At 46.1% G+C, this 21436-nt stretch overlaps 1 protein-coding gene across 1 annotated transcript in view; it reads right to left on the reverse strand.

Annotated features, from left to right (window-relative positions):
- Positions 1-21436, reverse strand: part of LOC134193701 (uncharacterized) — a 149615-nt gene that overhangs the window by 109887 nt on the left and 18292 nt on the right. Inside the window, exon 3 of the mRNA XM_062662539.1 lies at positions 162-21430. Coding sequence (XP_062518523.1) covers positions 162-21430 — 21269 coding nt within the window. The remainder of the gene's footprint in view (positions 1-161; positions 21431-21436) is intronic.

Genomic DNA, 21436 nt, shown 5'->3' on the forward strand with positions numbered 1-21436 from the left:
CTCCAGTCAACACGACGAGGTCGCTAACAGATGCATTCTTCTTTAACTGCAATGTAAACTGAGCTCCGTTCAAAGTCGCTGCATCAACAGTCTCGTCAAAGGTCAACTCGAGTATCAGAGGAGGAATACCACTATTCATCTTCAACACAAAAGACTCCAACATCGGACTCGTCATATCAGGCGTATATTCGGTGACACCAATAGCAAATCCGTCAGCAATGGCCTGAGCTGACCTGCCCTCGACGTCTCTGACGACATCAGTGGCCATCCTCAAATACGTATTGCTACCTGATGTTGCTAAAGCAGCGTTGCTTTTTACGGCGTTCAAGTCTGCTGTAATAAGGCTGATGGATACTTTTTTACCTTCCGGGCTGACAGTCGAACCGCCAGTCAACTGGTATACCTGCGTGCTAGTTTTTGCATCGACAATTGATAGAACTTTGGCGTTAAGTGACGAAGCGTTCACTCTTTCATCAAATGTTAAATTCAAAAGACCAGTATTCATGTCCAAGTTGAACGAGGTCACAGTCGGACCCTTAGTGTCGCCAATGAAAGTGGCTGCTGGCTGTGCATTACTGCCTTCAACAGCGTCAATCTGGTTACCGGACATATCAGACACAGCTGAAGCAGTCATAGACAAGAAAGTGTCATCTAATGTATTGATAAAGTTCTTTCTAGACGTAATAAAGTCCCTGTCTTCAGAACCCAACTGTATAACAATGACGTCACTGTTCGCTGTTGTGTTTACAGAGGATGTGCTGATCAGAGTGCGAGAGACAGCTGTTTGAGAGCTGTTTTTCTTGCTCTGCAAAGTAAATGAAGTGACCACAACACTACTCCTGTTTATAACCTCATCAAAAGTTAATATAATCCGGTTTTCTGATAAGTCGTAAGTGAACTCACTCAAAGACGGCTTAGAAAGATCAGAAGCTACTGTGCCTTCTACACTCAACAGGTCCTCTTGAGAGTCTCCTTTGTTACCACTTTCATCCTCGACAGCACCTGCTTGCACTGCAACAAAACTGTTGTCCTTATTTGTCCCAAACTTAGTATTAGCTCTAATAGCATTAAAGTCCGCTTTCCCCAGTTGCAATGACAAAGCTCTGGCATTTGTTGTCGGTGCAGACGTGCCTGTCGTTAGAACCCTCTTATTCAAAGGAGACGACTTCTGGTCCTGCACGGTAAAACCGGTCACTACCAAAGATCGGCCCTTCACTCTCTCTGAGAAACTCAAAGTCAGATTCTGGGCATCCAAGTCAAGAGAAAATGAAACTAGTCTAGGAGGTGTTGTGTCCGGAGTAAACGTATTCACTATTTCTCCCGTTTCCTTTACCTCAATTGAATTGTTGGCGGTATCTCTCACTAACGACTCCTTAAATGTCAAATAAGTAGTCAATTTACTGACGGCCAGGTTCGATTTCGAAGTCAAAGCATCGATGTCAGCATCAATCAACGTCACGTCTACGACAGTAAGGTCCGCGTTGATTACTACAGTACCACCAGTAACTGTCCGCAAATCATCACCAGGATGCAGAGCTCCCTTTTGTATCGTCAGAAGCTTCGGATCGAAAGTATTGACGTCGACGGGTTCATCAAACGTTAGCTTCAACACAGCAGCGTTGAAGTCAAAATCAAAGCTAGAGAGATCCGGACTGGTGCTGTCCGCGATGTATACATCCACCTGTTGAGCACTCCCGTCCGTCACAGCTACAACATCAAAACCATCGACGCCGTCAATAGTGCTAGCCGTCATGGTAAGATAGGTATCCGACTTTTTAGATGCCAAACCAGATATCCTTTTGAGAGCATTAACGTCGCTTGTGTCCAAATCAACGACAATCTTCAAACCGTTCTTCGCCGTACTAGCATCACTTTGTGTCGACAGAGTAACGCTCTTGTCAGTAGCGGCAGTACTGTCATGTTGAATAGTGATTTGATCAATTTTCAAACTGTCGACCATTACCACATCGCTAAACGTCAATATCAATTGGCTTTTGTCCATATCCAGACTATACTTGACAAGACTCGGTCCAGTTGAGTCTGCAGTATACGTAGTCACCTCCTGACCATCTGTCAACGCAGTACTGGCCACGCGGCGGAAATTCTCAAACGATCCCGCATCAAATGCAAGAAAAGTGTTGGATTTTTTAGTCGCAATGTTTGCGTCCGACTTCAGTGAAACAATGGCGTCCTCCGGAAGATCAACAACTATGCGCCTCTGTGTACCGGACGCAGCAGTCGTGCTCGCGGTTAATCTAACAGAAACGGTGCCGTTGCTGTCAGACCGAAGAAGAAATCCGCTGTACTTGAGACTGTCGACTGTGACTGGTTCATCAAAAGTCAATGTCAGTTGATTGGTGTTCAAATCGAGTGCAAACGTAGATACGACAGGCGCCGATGTGTCTTCTTTAAATGTCCGCACCTTCTTGGCAGCAGTGCTGAGAATAACTTCGACGCCATTTCCTGACATGTCATTGATAGCACTGGAATCAACAACGATGTAAGTATCGTCCGCTGTGGTAGCCACGGTTGTTGATGCCTTGAGCTTTTCTCCGTCATCCGCTCCAATTTTCACAATAACTGTTGTTCCATCCAATGACGACGTCACACTATCTGTCGAAAGAGATTCTTGCAATGTTGAGTCAGTCGTATTCTTCTTGCCTTGGATGGTTAAACCACTTGCCTTGAACGACGTCATTCGAACGGTCTCGTCAAACAAGAGAGTTAAAGTGTTCGTCGACAAATCCAAATCAAACTCAAGCAAGTTGGGAGACGTCACATCTTTGAAAAAGTCGCGAAGTAGTACCTCCAAAACTATTGTTGCCCCTCCTGACGGATATTTGTCTAAATCATTTCTTGCCATGTCCTTGATGAAACCTGTTTCCTCTATCGTCAGAATGCAGTCTGAGTCCTTAGTGCATAAACCTGTTTTTGCCTTGATGCTGTTGAGATCGTCCGCGTCAATTTCGAACACCAAGTCTCTGCCATTCTTGCAGACTGATGAATCACACGTTCCCGCCTTCGTCAGCTGGTAGTATCCATTTGTGTCAGTCTTGTTAGTTGCTCGAGCCTCCCGAAATGCGATCTTAGTATACACTAGTGTACTCGTGTCAACAGGTTCCGAAAATGTGATTGTGATTTCACCAGAATCCAAATCAAACTTACTAAATCCAACTGGAGTACTGATCTTTGGACTCGTTCCATCTGGAGTAAATGTAGAAACCTTCTGTGCTGACCCATCGGGTATGCCAACAATAGACTGACCGACAGTGTCTTTCACAGCACCAGTACCAAACGAGAGGAAACAATCAGTAACACTAGTACACATCGATGAGACCTTGATGTTGTCTAAATCAGACTCGCTTAAGTCTACAATGACCACAGCGCCGTTTGATGACGAAGTTGTACTGTCATTCAATGTGCGACTAACAGTTCCTGTCGTTGCATCTTGCAAAGTCAAACTAGACATAGTCAACGTTGCTATGTCGACGGGCTCGTCAAAACTGAGAACCAATTGTTCAACATCCATGTCAACCTCAAAGCTGGCAACCGTGGGAGGTGACTCATCACTCGTAAAAGACCTCACTTTCTCAGCAGACGACGAAAAAATTTCTTTCACCTTATTGCCACTAAAATCGAGAATAGCATTGCTGGTGAGAACCAAGAACGTTGTGTCGTTGCTCACAGCAAGTCCTGACTTCAGTTTGATTTCGTTCACGTCTGTTGTCGGTATCACAAAATCGATAGAGAGCCCATCATCACTCGTGCTAGTACCGCTGGTGATTTTGTACGATACAGTAGCACCAGACTTAGCGTTTTGCAATGTCAACTCCTCACCCTTCAGTGTGCTGGCATCCATGCTCTCATTAAAATTCAGCGTCAAAGTATTCGTGTTCATGTCTAAATCAAACGACAGAAGAGTCGGCGGTTTCTGATCAACAATGACGCTCTTGGCCTTTAGAGAGCTCTTGGCTTCTGCTTCATTCCCGGCAATATCTTTAATCACGGCACTGTCTACGGTAATGTAAGTGTTATTGATGTTTGTTCCAAACTCGATCTCTTTCTGCAGAACGCTCACGTCACCAGACGTCAGTGTTACAATTGCAACGTCAGCTGGATTAGCAATAGTGGGGCCTCCTGTCAACTTGAGGAACGGTTTCACTGTGGAATCAGAATCGCTGTGTAGAGTGACCTTGCTGAACAGAAACGTACCAACATCGATGTTTTCATTGAACGACAGTCTCAGTTGGCCCTCGTTCATATCCAAAGTAAAGCTCGACAACGTGGGCTTTCCCAAATCCGCAGTGCCGGCTTTGGCTAGATGCGCATCTGTACTAGAAATAACATTGACATCAAACCCGACCACATCAGTCACTGCACCCGACGCTATGCTCAAGTATGTACTCTCAAAGTCTGTACCAAGAGGTGGTTTGCTTCGTATAGCCGCGAGATCAGCAGGAGTCATGGTAATCTCGACAGTTACTCCACTGATAATCGACGGTGTTCCACCAGTCAACGTGAAAAGATCGGTACCAGAAGCATTCCTAGTTGGCTGCAACGTGAATTTAGCAGCGGACAAGCTGCTGGCGTCGACGGGTTCATTAAACGTCAGTTCAAGTATCAGTGGAGCAACTCCTCCTTTCATATTCAACTGAAACGAGTCCAGCTTTGGACCGACTTTGTCTGCCACGTAGCTTGTAGCCTGAATAGCCGAACCGTCCGTTATTTCTACAGATGCCACACCTTGGACGTCGTTAATGACTCCAGAAGTCATTCGAATAAAGGCATTTGACACAGATGTGGCCAACTTAGTATTGACTTTGATTCCATTTAGATCCGCATTTGTAAGATTGATGGCAATCACCTTGCCTTCTGGACTCAGCGTTGTACCGCTGGTCAATTCGTATTCCTCTGAGCTGGTCGCTGCGTTTACAGCGGAAATTGCCTTGGCATTAAGACTACTCGCATTCACACGTTCATTGAACGTCAATGTCAATGTTCCAGTGTTGATGTCAAGTGCAAAGGAAGTTACCGTTGGGCCTTTAGTGTCAGCTTGAAAGGTTGTTGCCTGCGTCGCATTAGACCCAGCCACTGCCGCGATTTTGTTTCCAGCCATATCGACAACCGCAGCAGCAGGAAACGAAAGGAATGCGTTATCTCTATTATTGAAGAAGTTGGAAGTGGTCGTGACGAAGTCAATATCGGCAGAACCAAGCTGGATGGAAATAGTGTCACTATTCTCAAATGTGGTGAAGGTTGATGTAGATGACAAATTCTTCGTCACAGCACCAACCTCAGTGCTATTCGCATGACTTTGAAGAGTAAAGGAAGTACTGAGCAAACTGCTTTGATCAACGACCTCACTAAACGTCAGAGAAATAATGTGATCTGACAATGAATAACTAAAGCTCTCCAAAGACGGTATCGTCCCATCAGCGACCACTGTCCCTTCCACGGCGTCCGATCCCTCTTGGGCAGCGCTTTTGGTTCCCACAACATCCTCCAAAGCTCCAGTTTTGATAGCAATAAATGTATTTGTAGCCATAGTGCCAAGATTAACGTTAGCTCTGATGGCGTTAATATCTGTTCTCCCAAGAGTAATGGTAAGTGTGCTTTCAATGGCGGTTGGTTTCGGGGTATCAGTGAGCGCTCTTGTTTCGCCTGGTGCGTTCTTCTTGTCCTGAACTGTAAAGCGGTCAAGAATTAGAGAAGACCCTCTGACTTTTTCTGAAAACGTCAAGGATATCTGTCCGGTATTCAAATCCAGAGTGAAGTTGCTCAGCTTGGGTGAAGTTGAATCCGGGGTAAATACATTCACCCGGTCACCTGTTGACTTGGCCTCGATTGAGTTCTTGACAGTATCGTTTACTAGACCAGCCTTGAAAGTCAAGAAAGTAGTCGTATTACTAGAACCCAAATTAGGGTTTCCTACTATAGTGCTCAAATCTGAACCAACCAAGGTGACATCCAAAACGGTCTGATCCTCTCTTGCTACAACCGTCCCTCCTGTGAGAGTCAATAGATCTGGCTCAGGAACAGTGGCACTCTTTTGGATCGTTAGAAACGTCGTCTCAAACGAGTCTACATCAACCGGCTCGACAAACGTCAACTTGAGCAATCCTTTGTCGAGATCAAAGTCAAAGCTACTTAACTTGGGTTTGGTCGTATCCACAACATAATCATCGACTTGTTGCCCTCGACCATCGGTCAAAGGAAAGCAATCCAAACCATCAAGTCCGTCAATCAGACTAGCTGTAAATGTAATGTAAGTATCGTCTTTTGATGACGCAAGACCAACCGTTTTCGCAATTACATTCTTGTCAGTAGAATCGAGGTCAATCAAAACTTCCAGTCCGTCTGTGGTCGTCTTGGTGACACTCTTGGTCGTCAGAGTCACTTTCTTGTCTGCAGCTGAAGTAGCACTGTGTTGCAACGTTATCTCGTCTGTTTTCAGAGTGCTAATTTCTACCACATCATTAAACGTTAGCGTGAGTTCTCCTAGATCCATGTCTAAGCTAAATTTCGTCAATCCGGGACCTGTCGAGTCTGGTGTGTACGTTTCAACCTGTTTACCAGTTGATAGAGCAGCACCAGAAACATCACGAAAACTGTTGAAAGCGTTAGCACTGTGAGTTAAATAGGTATCCGATTTACCGGTAGCAATATTATTTCCAGACTTAATAATGACGAGAGCTGCCTCAGCAAGACTGGCCTCGATCACACGCAAAGTTCCAGACTCTGAAATCGTGCTGCTTGTTAGGCTGACCGTTGCTCCACCGGTTACATTGGATCGAAGAGAAAATTTGGAGAAATCAATAGTGGCGACTTTTATGGGCTCATCGAATGTCAGTGTTAGAGTATTAGCGTCCAAGTCGAGACTAAACTCCGAGACGGACGGTGATGTATTATCAAGAATAAATGCTCGAACTTGTTGTGCGGCGGTGTTCTCGACGACTTCAACACTGTTTTCAGACATGTCTGTCACTGCACTGGCTGCCACAACAATGAACGTGTCCGCCCTGCTCGTCCCCACTGACGTCGACTTCTTCAAATTGGCTGCATCAGCGGTCGAGAGTTTCGCAACTAGACTATTACCATTCACAGAATTTGTCTCAGTGTCTGACGAAATCTTGATTTGCAGAGCCGTATCGCTTGTGTTCTCTTTGCCTTGAATTGTCAGTCCGTCTCCTTTAAACGAACTGGCAAGAACCGTTTCATCAAATACCAGAGTCAGAGTATTATTAGACAGATTCAAGTCAAAGTTGCTGAGAGTTGGATTCTTCGTATCTTTAACGACTTCGTGTAGAACCGTTTCTCGTACGTTTATTATACTACCGGACGGATAAGCCTCTAACTCGTTACCGCTCAAATCTTTGATAAAACCTCTGGTTTCAAAAGTTATAATACAATTAGAATCAATAGTACAAAGAGTTGTCACGGCTTTGATGCTGTTCAGATCATCATTGTGTATCTCGATCTCGAGTGATCTACCGCTTGTACAAAATGTTGGATCACATTTTCCTGGTTTACTCAGCTGCACGTACCCTGTTGAGCTAAGCTGGGTCGTCAATCTTGCATCACGCAAAGCCAAAGCAGTAAAATTCAACGATGTTGTATCAACCGGTTCCGAGAAAGAGATCGTCAAACGACCAGTATTGAGATCGAATTTCGTGAATCCCAAAGTTGTACTAATCATCGGGCTTGTAGTATCTCTAGTAAACAACGAAACTGATACAGCTGAGCCGTCACCTTTCGCATCCAGCGACTTTCCTTTGGTATCTTTCACAGCAGACTCGTTGAATGCAAGAAAGCAATCCGTCTCGCTGGAACACAACTGGAGACTCTTAATCTGGTCCAGATCGGTGTCACTCAACTCAATAGTGACATTAGCTGTGTTCTCTGTCGAACCTGTACTGTCAGTCAGACTGTAACTAATAGACTTAGTGGCAGCATCTTGAAGTGTAAAACCGTCTACAACCAACGTTCCAACGTCCACGGTCTCGTCAAACTTAAGCACAAGTTTTCCATCATCAAGGTCTAAATCGAAGCTTGTCAATTCAGGTTTCTTGTCGTCAGCTCTGTATACTCTAACTTGCTGAGCAGAAGAGGAGGTAACCTCAGTGACTTTGTTTCCATTCATGTCCAATATGGCATCAGGAGTCATAACCAGAAACGTAGTAGCACGATCGACAGCTAGAGTATCTTTCGCCTTTATTTCGTTGACATCGGTAGTTGATATGACAAACTCAACAATGGTACCATCACCTTCAACGCTTCTACCACCCGTCAACTTGTATGAATTCGTTCCTCTCGTTGCCTTGTTCACGATCGTCAATTCCTCCCCCTTGAGACTGCTGGCGTCCACTGTCTCATCAAACGTCAACGTCATCTTGTTGAGATTCAAGTCCAAGTCAAAACTGCTCAGTGTTGGCTTCACCTTGTCCGACACCACACTGTCAGCTTTCACAGCAGTCTTCGCTTCAGCATCATTGCCAGCGGTGTCCTTCAAGGCTGCGCCCGAAATGGTAACAAACGTATTGCTGGTGTTGACGGCAAGACTTAGATCCTTCTTTAACACATTAAGGTCGTTAACAGAAAGGCTAATAATCGCAACAGGTTTCGGATCTGTGGTAAGAGTTCCACCTGTCAGTTGCAAAAGAGGAGGATTTGTGTCGTCAGAACTACTGTGAACGGTGACCTTCGAAGCATCAAGCGTTTGGTCATCCATATCGTCATCGAAAGTCAACTTCAGCTCGCCCTCGTTCATATCGAGAGTGACATTGATCAACTTTGGCTTCTGCAGATCCGCAGTAACGGCGTTAGCCTTTCTTCCATCTGTGTTCAGTATGGCTGGTGCATCCTGCGATGCCATATCCTTCACAGCGCCAGATACATAGCTCAAAAACGCATTGCCAACATCAGCTCCCAACGGTGACTTACTGCGAATTAAGTCCAAATCAGTCGACAAGACGGTTACTTCGACAGTGACTCCGTTTGTCGTCGAGCCTGTGCCGCCAGTAAACGTCACTATATCCGCACCCAATCCGTTTGCTCTTCCTTGCAGAGTAAACTTCGTTGGTGAGAGAGAGCTGGCGTTGACCGGTTCATCGAATGTGAGTTCCACCACCAAGGGAGGCAATCCGTCGACCATCTTCAACTCAAACGATGTCAACGTCGGTCCTTTCATATCAGCAGTAAACGATGTGACTTTCTGAGCAGCCGAAGCTGTTATTTCTGATACTTCGTTGCCATTCATGTCAAGTACGGCGTCAGACTTCAAGGCGAGATAAGCAGTCTCTGCACTAACGGCCAGTCCTGTTTCCAATTTGATTTCTGTTGCATCGTCGGCCGATAGCATAAGAGCAATACTAGTGCCGTCTGGACTCGTACTGCTGCCGCCTGTGAGTTCGTAAGTCAACGCAGCAGACGATCTCGAGCTCTGCAAAGTCAACTGGTCGCCTTTCACTGAACTGGCGTCGACTGCCTCATCAAAAACAAGAGTGAGACTGTTGGTGTCCATATCCAAATCGAAAGACTTCAAAGATGGGCTCTTCTTGTCCTCGACCACATCGCTTGCCTTCAGCGCAAGTCTTGCCTCCGCGTCGTTCTCAGCTATATCCTTGACTATGCCAGCTTCCAAAGTAACATAAGTATTGTTAACAGTCGTAGCCAAACCAACAGTTGTCTTTAGAAAGTTAAGGTTAGCTTCAGAAAGGGTTACAATGAGAACTGTGTTCGGATTGGCAACCGAGCTACCACCTGTAAGCTTCAGAAGTGGAGCCTTTGTTGAGTTGCTCGAGCTGTGAATAGTAATCTTTGTAGAAACTGTAGTCAAGGCATCGATCGCTTCACTGAACGTCAGTTTCAACTGTCCTTCATCCAGATCGAGACTGAATTCATCCAAAGTAGGATTCACAAGGTCTGCTGTCACAGCAGCAGCTTTAGATGCATTGGTGCTCGCAACAGCCTCCACGTTCTTTCCAGCCATGTCCTTCACTGCGTTAGAAGTCAAACTCAAAAACGTGTTATCCTCATTCGTTCCCAGAGGATTCTTGCCACGAATACTAGCGAGATCGGTTAATGTGATGGTGATTTGGACCGTCGCAGCATCGGTTGTAGATGCCAATCCACCAGTTAGAACGAACAGATCAACACCTGAAGCATTCTCCTTAAGCTGTAGAGTAAAATCAGTTGCTGACAACGTGCTGGCGTTTACCGTTTCGTCAAAATTGAGCACAAGAATGAGCGGCGGAGTCCCAGCGTTCATCTTGAGTTCAAACGAATTCAGCTTAGGACTTGTAATATCACCATTGAACGACGACGCCTGAATTGCAAAGCCGTCCGTGATAGCAGCAGCGTCGTTTCCTTCGACGTCCCTTACCACACCAGCGGCCATTCGCAAGTATGAATTGTCTAAAGCAGTCACCAAATTTGCTTTCGCTTTCAACCCGTTCAGGTCCGTAGAAGTGAGTTTCACGGTAACTTCTTTGCCGACGGGACTTGTGGTCGTTCCGCCCGTCAACCTGTAATCTTGAGTGCTCGTCTCCGCGTTCACAATAGATATTACTGTAGCATCAAGTGTCTTACTGTCCACTCTCTCACTGAACGTCAGGTTCAACTCACCCAAATTCATGTCCAACGAAAATGAACTAACCGTTGGAGCTCGGGTGTCTACAATGAACGCATTAGCCTGTTTAGCAGACGTGGGATTAACCGCACCGATCCCATTGCCAGCCATGTCAATGACCGCCTTTTCAAGAAAAGACAAATAAGTACTATTCTTTGCATTGATGAAGTTGCTCTTAGACGTTATGTCGTTGATATCTGCCTCCCCAAGCTGAATGGCAATTATTTCACTGTTGCCGATGGTAGTCACAGTGGACGCTTCTGTTAACGTTCGTGAAAGAGCACCCGCTTTTGCGCTCCTCTGAAGCGTGAACGATGTCACAGCGACGTTGCTCTTGTTCACCACCTCATCAAACGTAAGAGTCAGTATATTATCAGCCAAGTTGTAACTGAAATCTGTCAGGTTTGGATTCTTTCTGTCCGGTATTACAGTACCATCGACAGCTGATGTGCCCTCCTGTGCCTCTCCCTTGTTTCCATTGATATCTTCAATTGAATCTTTCTCTATGGCCAAAAATGTGTTAAGATTTGTAGTGCCAAAGCTAGAGTTAGCTTGAATTGCATTAAAATCAGAAGCTCCTAACTGAAGTGTCAAAATGTTCCTACTGTCTGTAGGAGCAGCAGTAGAAAGTAGTGAGTGCTTATGAGGAGGAGACAGCACCTTGCTGTCTTGCACAGTAAGTCCCGTAGTAACCAACGACAGTCCTTTGACAATCTCTGAAAACGTTAGTGTCAATGTTCCGGCATTCAGGTCGAGAGAAAACGCAGTAACCTGCACTGTTCCGTCGACTCTTGTAAATCTAGTTACCCGCATGCCAACCGTCAAACCTATGATTGCATTCTGAGACGCATCTTTAACCAAACCGTCCTTAAACGTTAAGTAAGTGGTCAAGTTACTAGTCCCGAGATTAACATTGACGCGTATAGCGCTGACATCTGTACCCAACAGAGTCACTTCAACGACGGTCTGATCGTCATTGAAATTGCTGCTTCCTCCAGCAAGAGTGACTACATCAGAACCGGGATCGATCGCCGACTTTTGGATAGTCAGCAACTTCGGATCCAATGAGGACGTATCTATAGGTTCATCAAAAGTCAATTTCAGAAGCGACGCGTCCAGGTCGAAATCAAAGCTCGTCAACTTAGGCTCTTCATCATCAAAAATGTAGGTGTCCACTTGCAGCCCCGAACCGTCAGTCAACGCAATGGCGTCAAGACCATCAACCCCGTCGACCAAACTAGCAGTGTAAGTGATATATGTGTCGTTCTTCCCAGTCGCAAGACCTGCAGTCTTCTTCAAAGCCGTCAGATCAGTAGGATCGAGTTTAACGACGACAGACAAGCCATCCCTTGAAGTTGTTCCAACACTCTTTGACGAAAGAGTAACCTTGTCGCTTCCAGAAGTGGCATCGTGTTGCAATGTGATTTCCTCCGCCTTCAATGTACTTACTTTAATAACATCATTAAAAGTCAGAGTAAGCTCTCCCTCTCCCAGATCTAGCTTAAAATCACTCAGCTTCGGACCTGACGTGTCTGCAGTATACGTTTTAACCTGTTGTCCTGTCGTGAGGGCAACAGTGCTTATATCCTCAAAGTTCTTGAAAGCATCAGCTTCATAAGTCAAAAACGTATCTGTCTTTCCTGTAGCAATGGTGCTATCAGACTTCAGATTAACGAGCACATTTCCGAAGAGGTTGACAACAACTTCTCTCACTAAACCAGTCGTTGAAGTGGTACTGCTACTCAACTTACTTGTCGTTCCTCCCGTGCTATTAGACCGGATGGTGAATTTATCAAAGTTCAGACTGTCCACTTTAACAGGCTCGTCAAATGTCAGAGTCAGCTGATTAGAGTCAAGGTCAAGAGAAAACTCTGACAACACTGAAGGTGTACTGTCCTTTGTGAACGTACCTACTTGGATAGCTGCTGTAGTTTCAACTGCAGCGACAGCATTGTCCGACATGTCTTTAATCGCAGTACTCGCGACCGAAATAAAAGTATCTTCTTTCTTTGTAGCGACCGTCGTCGACGCCTTTAGCTTTTCTCCGTCACCGGCCGACAACGCAACTACAATTGTGGCTCCATCCTGTGAGGAAGTCGTGCTGTCGGACGATAACGTTACTTGCAATGACTCCACGCTCGTGTTCGTCGCTCCTTGAATAGACAAACCATCAGCGGAAAACGTCGTCGCACTGACGGTCTCGTCGAATACCAGTGTCACCGTGTTCGCAGACAAATCCAAATCAAAGCTACTGAGTGTAGGTGGAGTAGTGTCTCGAACAAAGCTGCGAAGAATGACCTTCAATATATTGGTTGAGCTATTAGAAGGATAGCTAGGTAGCTCATTACCGGCTCGATCGTTAATAAACCCTGTTTCCTCAATCGTAAGAATACAGTCCGAATCTTTGGTGCACAAAACCTTCTTAGCTTTGATCCCATTCAAGTCATCTTTGTCGATCTCAATTTCAAGTGATTTTCCGTCCTTACAAAACAGCGGGTCACACTTACCTGTCTTCGTCAAGCGGTAATATCCAGTCGGGCTGTCACTCGTCGTAAGTCGGGCATCACGAAAACCCAATCTAGTAAACTTCAGAGATTTCGTATCCACAGACTCGGTGAACAAAATCGTAAGGCGACCAGTGTTTAGATCAAACCTGGTGAAACCTGCGGTGTTGCTGAGCTCAGGAACCTCGGAGTCCCCCGTATAATTTGTGACGAGAACTGCCGATCCGACGCCTTTCGCATCGATAAGCTGACCGGCCATATCCTGCACAAAACCAGCATCAAACGAAATGTAGCAATCGGCACTGTTTGAGCACAAAGCCAGCCTTTTAACGTCATCCAAATCCGTCGCACTCAAATCGATCGTGACCGATGCTGTGTTTCCCGCCTCTGCTTTGCTGTCTGTCAGCTGAAGGCTGACGGGATTTGACCGCTGACTTTGCAATGTCAGTTTAGCTACACTTACTGATGCCGTGTTGATCGTTTCATCAAAAGACAGAGTCAGCTTCCCCGTGTTCAAGTCGATATCAAAGCTTTCTAGTTCAGGCTTTGTCACATCACGAACAAAATTGCTCACTGGCTTTGCATCCGAAGCCGTTATCTCGGTCACCTTGTTCCCTCCTGTATCCGAGATAGCATTTGCTTCCAAAACTAGAAAAGTTGTTTCTTTGGTAACTGCTAAGCCTGTATTAGCCTTCAGTGCATTAGCATCTGCTGTCACCAACTTGAATTCGATTGTGGCGTCGTCGTCGCTTTCGCTCGTTCCTGCTGTGAGCTTGTACGACACAGCATTACTCGATGCTGAACTCTGCAAACTAAAATACTGCACATTCAGAGTACTCGCAGCTACAGGTTCGTCAAACGTAAGAGTCAACTTGTCGAAATTCAGGTCGAGATCGAACGAAACGAGAACAGGACTTTTAGTGTCTTGAATCAGAGACGTGGCCTTGACGGAAGTCTTTGCTTCTGCGTCATTCCCAGCTACGTCCTTGATCGCAGCGCTCTCTATTGTAACGTACGTGTTGTTGACGCTAGTAGCGAGCAAAACATTCGCGATAAGTAAATTCACGTCGTTGGTAGCAAGACTGATGACCGCTACAGTTTCCTCCGTCGCGGTGACCGTTCCGCCTGTTAGCATCAACCTTGGCGTGGCTGTAGAATTCGACGTGCCGTGAATAGTCACTCTAGAAGTATCAGAAGATGCAGGATCTATGGCCTCATTAAAAGTCAGCTTCAGCTCAGAAGCAGCCAAATCAAGAGCGACGGCCGTCAGTCGTGGTTTCACCAAGTCAGCAGTGATATTCTTCACTTGCTTAGCTTCGGTGTTGGCAATAGTCTTCGCAGCTTGACCGGCCGTGTCCTTGACAGCAAAGGTACCAATGCTGAGAAACGTGTTGGCAATGTCTGTGCCGAGTGGCGACTTGCTGCGAACAGCAGCAAGATCCGCGGCCGTCATCGTGATCTCGACAGTCGCAGATTTGGTCTGTGATGGAGATCCGCCTGTTAACGTGACGAGATCTGCACCGATGGCGTTAGCAGACGCCTGTAGTGTAAACTTCGTTGCTATCGATGTCTGTCCGTCGACAGTCTCATCGAATGTCAGAAAAAGTATAAGCGGTGGTTTTCCGCCGACCATTTTCAATTCGAATGAATCGAGTGTAGGCGGCGACGTGTCCGGAGTATACGTTGTAGCTTGAACAGAAGATCCGTCAACGATTGCAATAGTTTGTGTGCCCTCTACATCTTTAATCACTTCAGCTTCCATCAACAAGTAAGAGCTCGATCGCAAAGTAGCCAACCTTGTGTTTGCCTTCACAGCGTTCAAGTCTGTGGTCGTCAGTTTGACCACAATTTCTCTTCCATCAGTGCTGGATGTCGTTCCGCCCGTCAGTTTGTAAGACTCCGAGCTTGTGACGGCATTGACTATCGAGAGACCTTTCGCGTCCAGACTCGTTGCGTTGACTCTTTCACTAAACGTTAACTTTAGCTCGCCCTCATTCATGTCCAGTGAAAACGACAACAGCCTTGGGCCCTTTGTGTCCTTCACAAATAACGTTGCCTTTCGTCCGACGGAATCGGCAATAGCATCGATCTTGTTGCCCGACATGTCGGCTACTGCTCCATCAGTGAAAGATAAGAACGACGTGTCCTCACTGTTGTAGAAGTTCTTGCTCGCAGTGACGGCGTCAGCATCGGTCTGTCCAAGTTGAATGGTCATGACATTGCTATTGCCCGCGGTTGTAACAGTTGAAGTCGAAGTCAGTGTTCTAAAGACGGCAGAATCTGATTTGTTCGCCTTGCTCTGGAGTGTAAATGACGTCAGACTCACACTGCTTTTATTGACGACTTCAGAAAACGTAAGTTTGAGAAGGTTATCAGACAAGTCGTAACTGAATTCCTTCAAAGTTGGCTTATTGAAGTCCGCAGTGACCTTACCCGATACGGCCGATGCCTCAACTTGTCCTGTACCCTTATTGCCGCTCACATCCTCAACGGCGTCAGCCGCCACCGCAACAAATGTGTTGGCGTCGGTCGCGCCAAAGTTCGCGTTCGCTCTGATTGCGTTAAAATCAGCCTCCCCTAAAGTAAACGTTTGAACAGCCACATCAGATGTTGTAAACGTCGTAACTGCAGTAAGAGATCGCTGATGAGATGGAACGCCTTGCTTGTCCTGCACTGTAAAGCCGGTCACAACAAACGCTGCTCCCTTTACAAGCTCAGAAAAAGTCAGCGTCAAGCTCGAAGCGTTTAGATCAAGAACAAACGACGTCAACTTTGGAGCAGTTTTGTCCGGAGTGTAAGTGGCCACCAGCTCCCCCGTAGCAACTGGATCGATAGAGTTACCAACGGTATCTTCTAGCAAGCCACTGCCAAACGTCAAGAAAGATGTTTCATTGCTAACGGCAAGGTTTTTATTGCCTTTCAAAAAGCTTACGTCGGCTGCAGTTAGAGTGATGTCAACAATCGTGTCAGTAGCTCTCAACGCAATGGTACCTCCTGTCAGCTTTCTCATGTCGATACCGGGAAGAGTGGAAGACTTCTGGATTGTAAGAACCTTCGCATCGATAGAAGCCTCGTTGACTGCTTCGTCAAACGTCAGTTTGAGAAGAGGACTGCCGTCCATGTCCAAATCGAAACTTGTCAGCTTGGGTTTCGTCGTATCGTCTGTAAAGGCGTTTACCTGCTCTCCTCTGCCGTCTGTGACAGCAATGATATCAAACCCGTCAACTCCATCGATCAAACTGGCAGTAACGGTAAGATATGTGTCACTCCTAGCAGTGGCTACGCCCCTAGTCTTTTTCAGTAAGTTTTGATCAGAGGCGTCAATGTCGATTAGAACATTCTTTCCATCCGTTGCAGTACTGGTTGTGCTGGCTAACGTTAGAGTCACCTTCTTGTCACTGGCTGATGTTATTGCGTGCTGTACAGTTATCTGATCCGTCTTCAGCGTTGAAACTTGGACAACATCACTGAAAGTCATCGTCAATTCTCCCCTGTTCATGTCTAGGCTAAAGTTTGAAAGAACTGGCGCTGTCAAATCCGCTGTATACGTTTCCACTTGCTTACCAAGCGTTAAGGCTCCACCGTTCACTTGTCTGAAGCTCTCAAACGCATTAGTTTGATGAGTTAGAAATGTATCTGCTTTTTCAGTGGCGATACTGTTGTCCGACTTCAGAGATACCAGTACAGTCTCATGCAGATCAACAAAGATTTCTCTCGCCGTACCCGTCGACGAGGTTGTGCTGCTGGTCAAAGGTACTTCGGTGCCGCCCGTACTGTTACTGTGGAGGGTCAACTTGGTAAAGTCAAGCGTCGAGACTGTAATCGGCTCATCAAATGTCAGAGTCAACTGATTAGCGTCCAGATCCAAGCTAAAGTCAGAAAGAAATGGTGCCGTCGTGTCGATGACAAAGTTACGAACCTCCTTAGCAGCAGTGTTAAAGATCTCCTGCACTGGATTCTCGGACATATCTCTGATCGCAGAGACGCCCACTACAATAAACGTGTCGTCTTGGCTGGTCGCTACAGAACTCGACTTCTTCAAGTTCTCGAAATCGGCAACCGCCAATTTTACAACAACGGTTGTGCCGTCAGACGACGACGTCGTACTGCCCGACGACAACATGACCTGTGATGAAGAGTCGGTAGTGTTCGACATACCCTGGATGGTAAGACTACCTGCTTCGAAGGAACTAGTCAAAACGGTCTCATCGAAGACAAGTGTCATCTCGTTAGAGGCAAGATTCAAGTCAAAGTGGTCTAGAGTAGGTCCCGTGTCGTCCCGTGTAAGATTGTGAAGAACAGTTTCGCGGACGTCTGTGATGCCACCTGAAGGATACGCGACTAAATCATTCCCAGAAAGGTCTTTGATAAATCCAGACGCTTCAAAAGTCAGAATGCAATCAGAATCTTTCGTGCAGAGCTTCTTCATCCTCTTCACATTGTTCAAATCCTCGACATCCAATTCAAATGCCAGCGATCTGCCGTCCTTGCAGAACGTAGGGTCACAATTTCCTTTCTTTGCTAAAGTGTAGTAACCTTCTGTGCTAGTCTTGTCGGTCAAACGTGCATCGCGGAGAGAAAGCTTAGTGAAGTCAAGAGAAGAAGTATCAACAATCTCAGTAAACGAGATAGTCAAGCGACCGTTGTCCAAGTCTAAATTACTGAATCCCATCGTTATTTGTAGTTTAGGCGCGGTTGAGTCGTTGGTGAATGTACTCACAGGTTGTGCTGATCCATCGAGTTTGCCAATCACGTCCTGACCGACCATGTCCTTCACTGTAGCGTCATCGAACGCCAAAAAGCAGTCGCTGCTACTGCCACACAACGCCAAACTCTTTACGGTGTCTAAATCAGTCGCGCTGAGTTCAATAGCCACGACGTCACTGTCTTCCAGTGGAACTTCAGTGTCTGTTAAAGTATAACCGTTTATCTTTCTTGCTCTGTCCTGCAATGTCAACTTGCCAATTGTAAGAGTCGAAACATCGACTATCTCGCTAAAACTCAAAATCAGTTGTCCAGTATTAAGATCAAAGTCGAACGTGGTCAATGCCGGTGGGGTCGCATCAGCATTGTACACCGTCACCTTTCTGGCCGACGAGGGGGTGACTTCAACCACCTCGTTACCATTGATATCCGAAATGGCCGACGGTGTTAAAGCCAAGTACGTTGTTGAATCATTCACAGCCAGATCAGTTTTGCCCTTGATTTCATTAGCATCAACGGGTTGCAACTTCAAGTCAATTTCCGTGCCATCAGCACTGAGGCTCCTACCACCGCTCAAAGTGTACGATGACGTGGCACCTGCAGCAGTATTCTGGAACGTCAACTTCTCGCCGACCAAGCTACTAGCATCCATAGTTTCGTCGAAAGTCAGTTTGAGAGTATTAGTATTCATGTCCAGATTGAAAGACACAAGTTCGGGCTTCTTCTCATCTGCAATCACAGCTGCAGCTTTCAAGGCCGTTTTGGGCTCTACTTTATTCCCAGCTGTGTCCCTAATGGCGTCCAACAGAATTGTAACGTAAGTGTTGCTGATAGCAGTGCCCAGACCGGTCTCTTTCTTAATAGCATTCAAATCACTGGCGCTTAGTCCTACCACAGCAACGGGGCTGGGATTTGCTACTGCGCTGCCTCCGGTCAGCACCTTTAGAGGTGACTTGGTCTCGTTCGAGGAACTATGAATGGTGACCTTCGCTGGTGTGAAAGTAGATGCGTCAATGTCGTCATCAAACGTCAGTTTCAGTTCCCCTTCATTTGCGTCCAAAGTGAATGCTGTCAGCGTTGGCTGTACGAGATCAGCAGTAATAGCATTGACTTTCTTGGCAGCTGTATTTGAAACGATTTGAACGGCCTCCCCAGCCATATCACTCACTGCTCCATCATCAGTCAGGCTTAGGAAAGTGTCATTGACTGTTGTTCCCAACGGTGATTTGCTACGTATTGTTTCTAAATCGGCACTGCTAATTTCAATCTCAACGGTTGCCTTGTTCTCTGTCGAAGGAACACCACCAGTAAGAAAAAATAAGTCCGTTCCGGACGCACTTGCTTTAGACTGTAACGAAAAGCGGATTGTGGTGAGACTACTGGCACGCACGGTTTCATCGAAGGTCAGTTCAAGTATCAGAGGAGGCACTCCATTGGTCATCTTCAGATCAAACGACTCCAATTTAGGGCCTGTTGTATCTTGTGTGAACTCTTTCACCTGCTTAGCTACTGACGACGAAATGGATTGAACTTTGTTGTTATTTGTATCTGTGATAGCGTTCGCGGTCATGAAAAGATAAGTAGTTGCTTTGCTAACTCCCAATCCGTCTGCTGCCTTTATTTCGTTCATGTCCGAATCAGAAACAGTCATCACGATAATTGTACCATCTGCACTAGTAGTAGATCCACCCGTCAGCTTGTGTGACGCGGAAGCATCAGAGTTTTGAAGAGTGAGCTCTTCTCCTTTTAACGTACTGGCGTCCATGGTCTCATCAAACGTCATGGACAACGTGTTACCGTCCAAATCAAAGTCGTACGACACAAGAGCGGGTTTCTTCACATCTGGAACAATGCCTGATGCAACCAGACTAGTCTTGGCTACTTCGTTCCCAGCAACGTCTTTGATGGCACCGCTTTCAATAGTAATATACGTGTTGCTAGTGTTTGTTCCTAATCCACTCGATTTCTTCAAAGCATTAAGATCTGTCGATGACAGAGACACAACTGCCTCAGAGTTTGCTGCCAATGAGGCGGAACCTCCAGTTAGAACAAGTCGTGGCTGTCTATTGGGATCAAGAGAGCTATGAATCGTAACTCTCGAAGCAATAAAAGTAGCATTGTCAATGTCTTCGTTAAATGTCAACTTCAGCTGTCCCTGATGAACGTCCAAGCTGAAACTGGTAAGCTGTGGCTTCACGAGATCTGCGGCGGTGACCGCTGCAGCCTTTACGCCGACTGTGTTGGCAATCAGCTCAATACTCTGACTAGACATATCAGTAACAGCTCCAGATGCTATGCTCAAGTAAGTACTATCGACAGTTGTTCCGAGAGGAGACTTGCTCCTAATGATCGCCAAGTCATTTGCAGTAATTGTAATCTGAATCGTTGTACTGTCCGCGGTAGAAGCGGTCCCACCCGTCAGGGTCACCAGATCTGACCCGAATGCGTTTTCTTTCGCTTGCAAAGTAAAACTTGTTACTTTCACACTACTGGCGTTAACAGTCTCGTCGAAGGTCAAATCCAGAATAAGAGGAGGAATTTCGTTGGTCATCTTTAGCTCAAACGACACAAGCTTAGGACTAATAGTATCTGCTGTATACGCTTCAGCTTGAATAGCCGAACCATCCGGAATAGAAATGGCAGCTTTTCCCTCGATATCATTGACTACACCTGATAACATACGGACAAATGAATTACTCTCCGCTGTCGCCAAGTTCTCATTCGCCTTAATCGCATTCAGATCAAAAGCTGTTAGCTTCACAGATACCAACTTGCCTTCCGGGCTTCTGGTGGTACCGCCAGTCAACTTGTGTGTGTGAGCCTCTGTGCTTGTGGCTGCATGTACGATCGAAATCGCGGTAGCATCTAAGCTGTTAGGTTCGACCCTTTCGCTAAATGTCAAATTCAGCGTCCCACTGTTCATATCAAGTGTAAATGACGACAAAGAAGGTCCTTTGGTGTCAGGAGTAAAAGCGGAAGCTTTCACTCCAGCTGTTCCAGGTACGGCATCTATACTATTTCCAGCCATGTCAATGACCGCACCATCTGCAAACGACAAGAATGTATTTTCGATGGTGTTTATAAAATCGATCCTTGCCGTAATGAAGTCGATATCTGCGGTACCCAGTTCGATCACAATTGTGTCACTATTGGACGACGTTGATACTTTAGACGGTGCCGTCAGAGTTCGCTTCTCAGCACCGAACGCACTGCTGTTTGACGCACTCTGGAGAGTGAAAGAAGAAATAGATACGCTGCTCTTGTTGACAACTTCATTAAACGTCAGAGTCAAGAGGTTATCAGCAAGGTTATAACCAAATAAATTAAGTATAGGTTGGGTATCATCAGCAAAGACATTCCCTTGCACAGCTGACGCACCTTCTTGAGCAGCTCCTTTGTTACCGGTGATGTCTTCAATCGCACCAGCCTTCACCGATATAAAAGTATTCAAATTGCTTGTGCCCAATTTCGAGTTAGCTCTAATAGCATTAAAGTCTGCTTTCCCTAATGTCAGAACCAGAGTCTTCGAGTCTCCAGTAGGTTTATCTGTGGCAGCAGTTAGAGTTTGAGTATTTCCAGGAGACGTTTGTCTGTCCTGTAC

The sequence above is a fragment of the Corticium candelabrum genome, chromosome 18, assembly GCF_963422355.1.
Source record: "Corticium candelabrum chromosome 18, ooCorCand1.1, whole genome shotgun sequence".
Classification (NCBI taxonomy): domain Eukaryota; kingdom Metazoa; phylum Porifera; class Homoscleromorpha; order Homosclerophorida; family Plakinidae; genus Corticium; species Corticium candelabrum.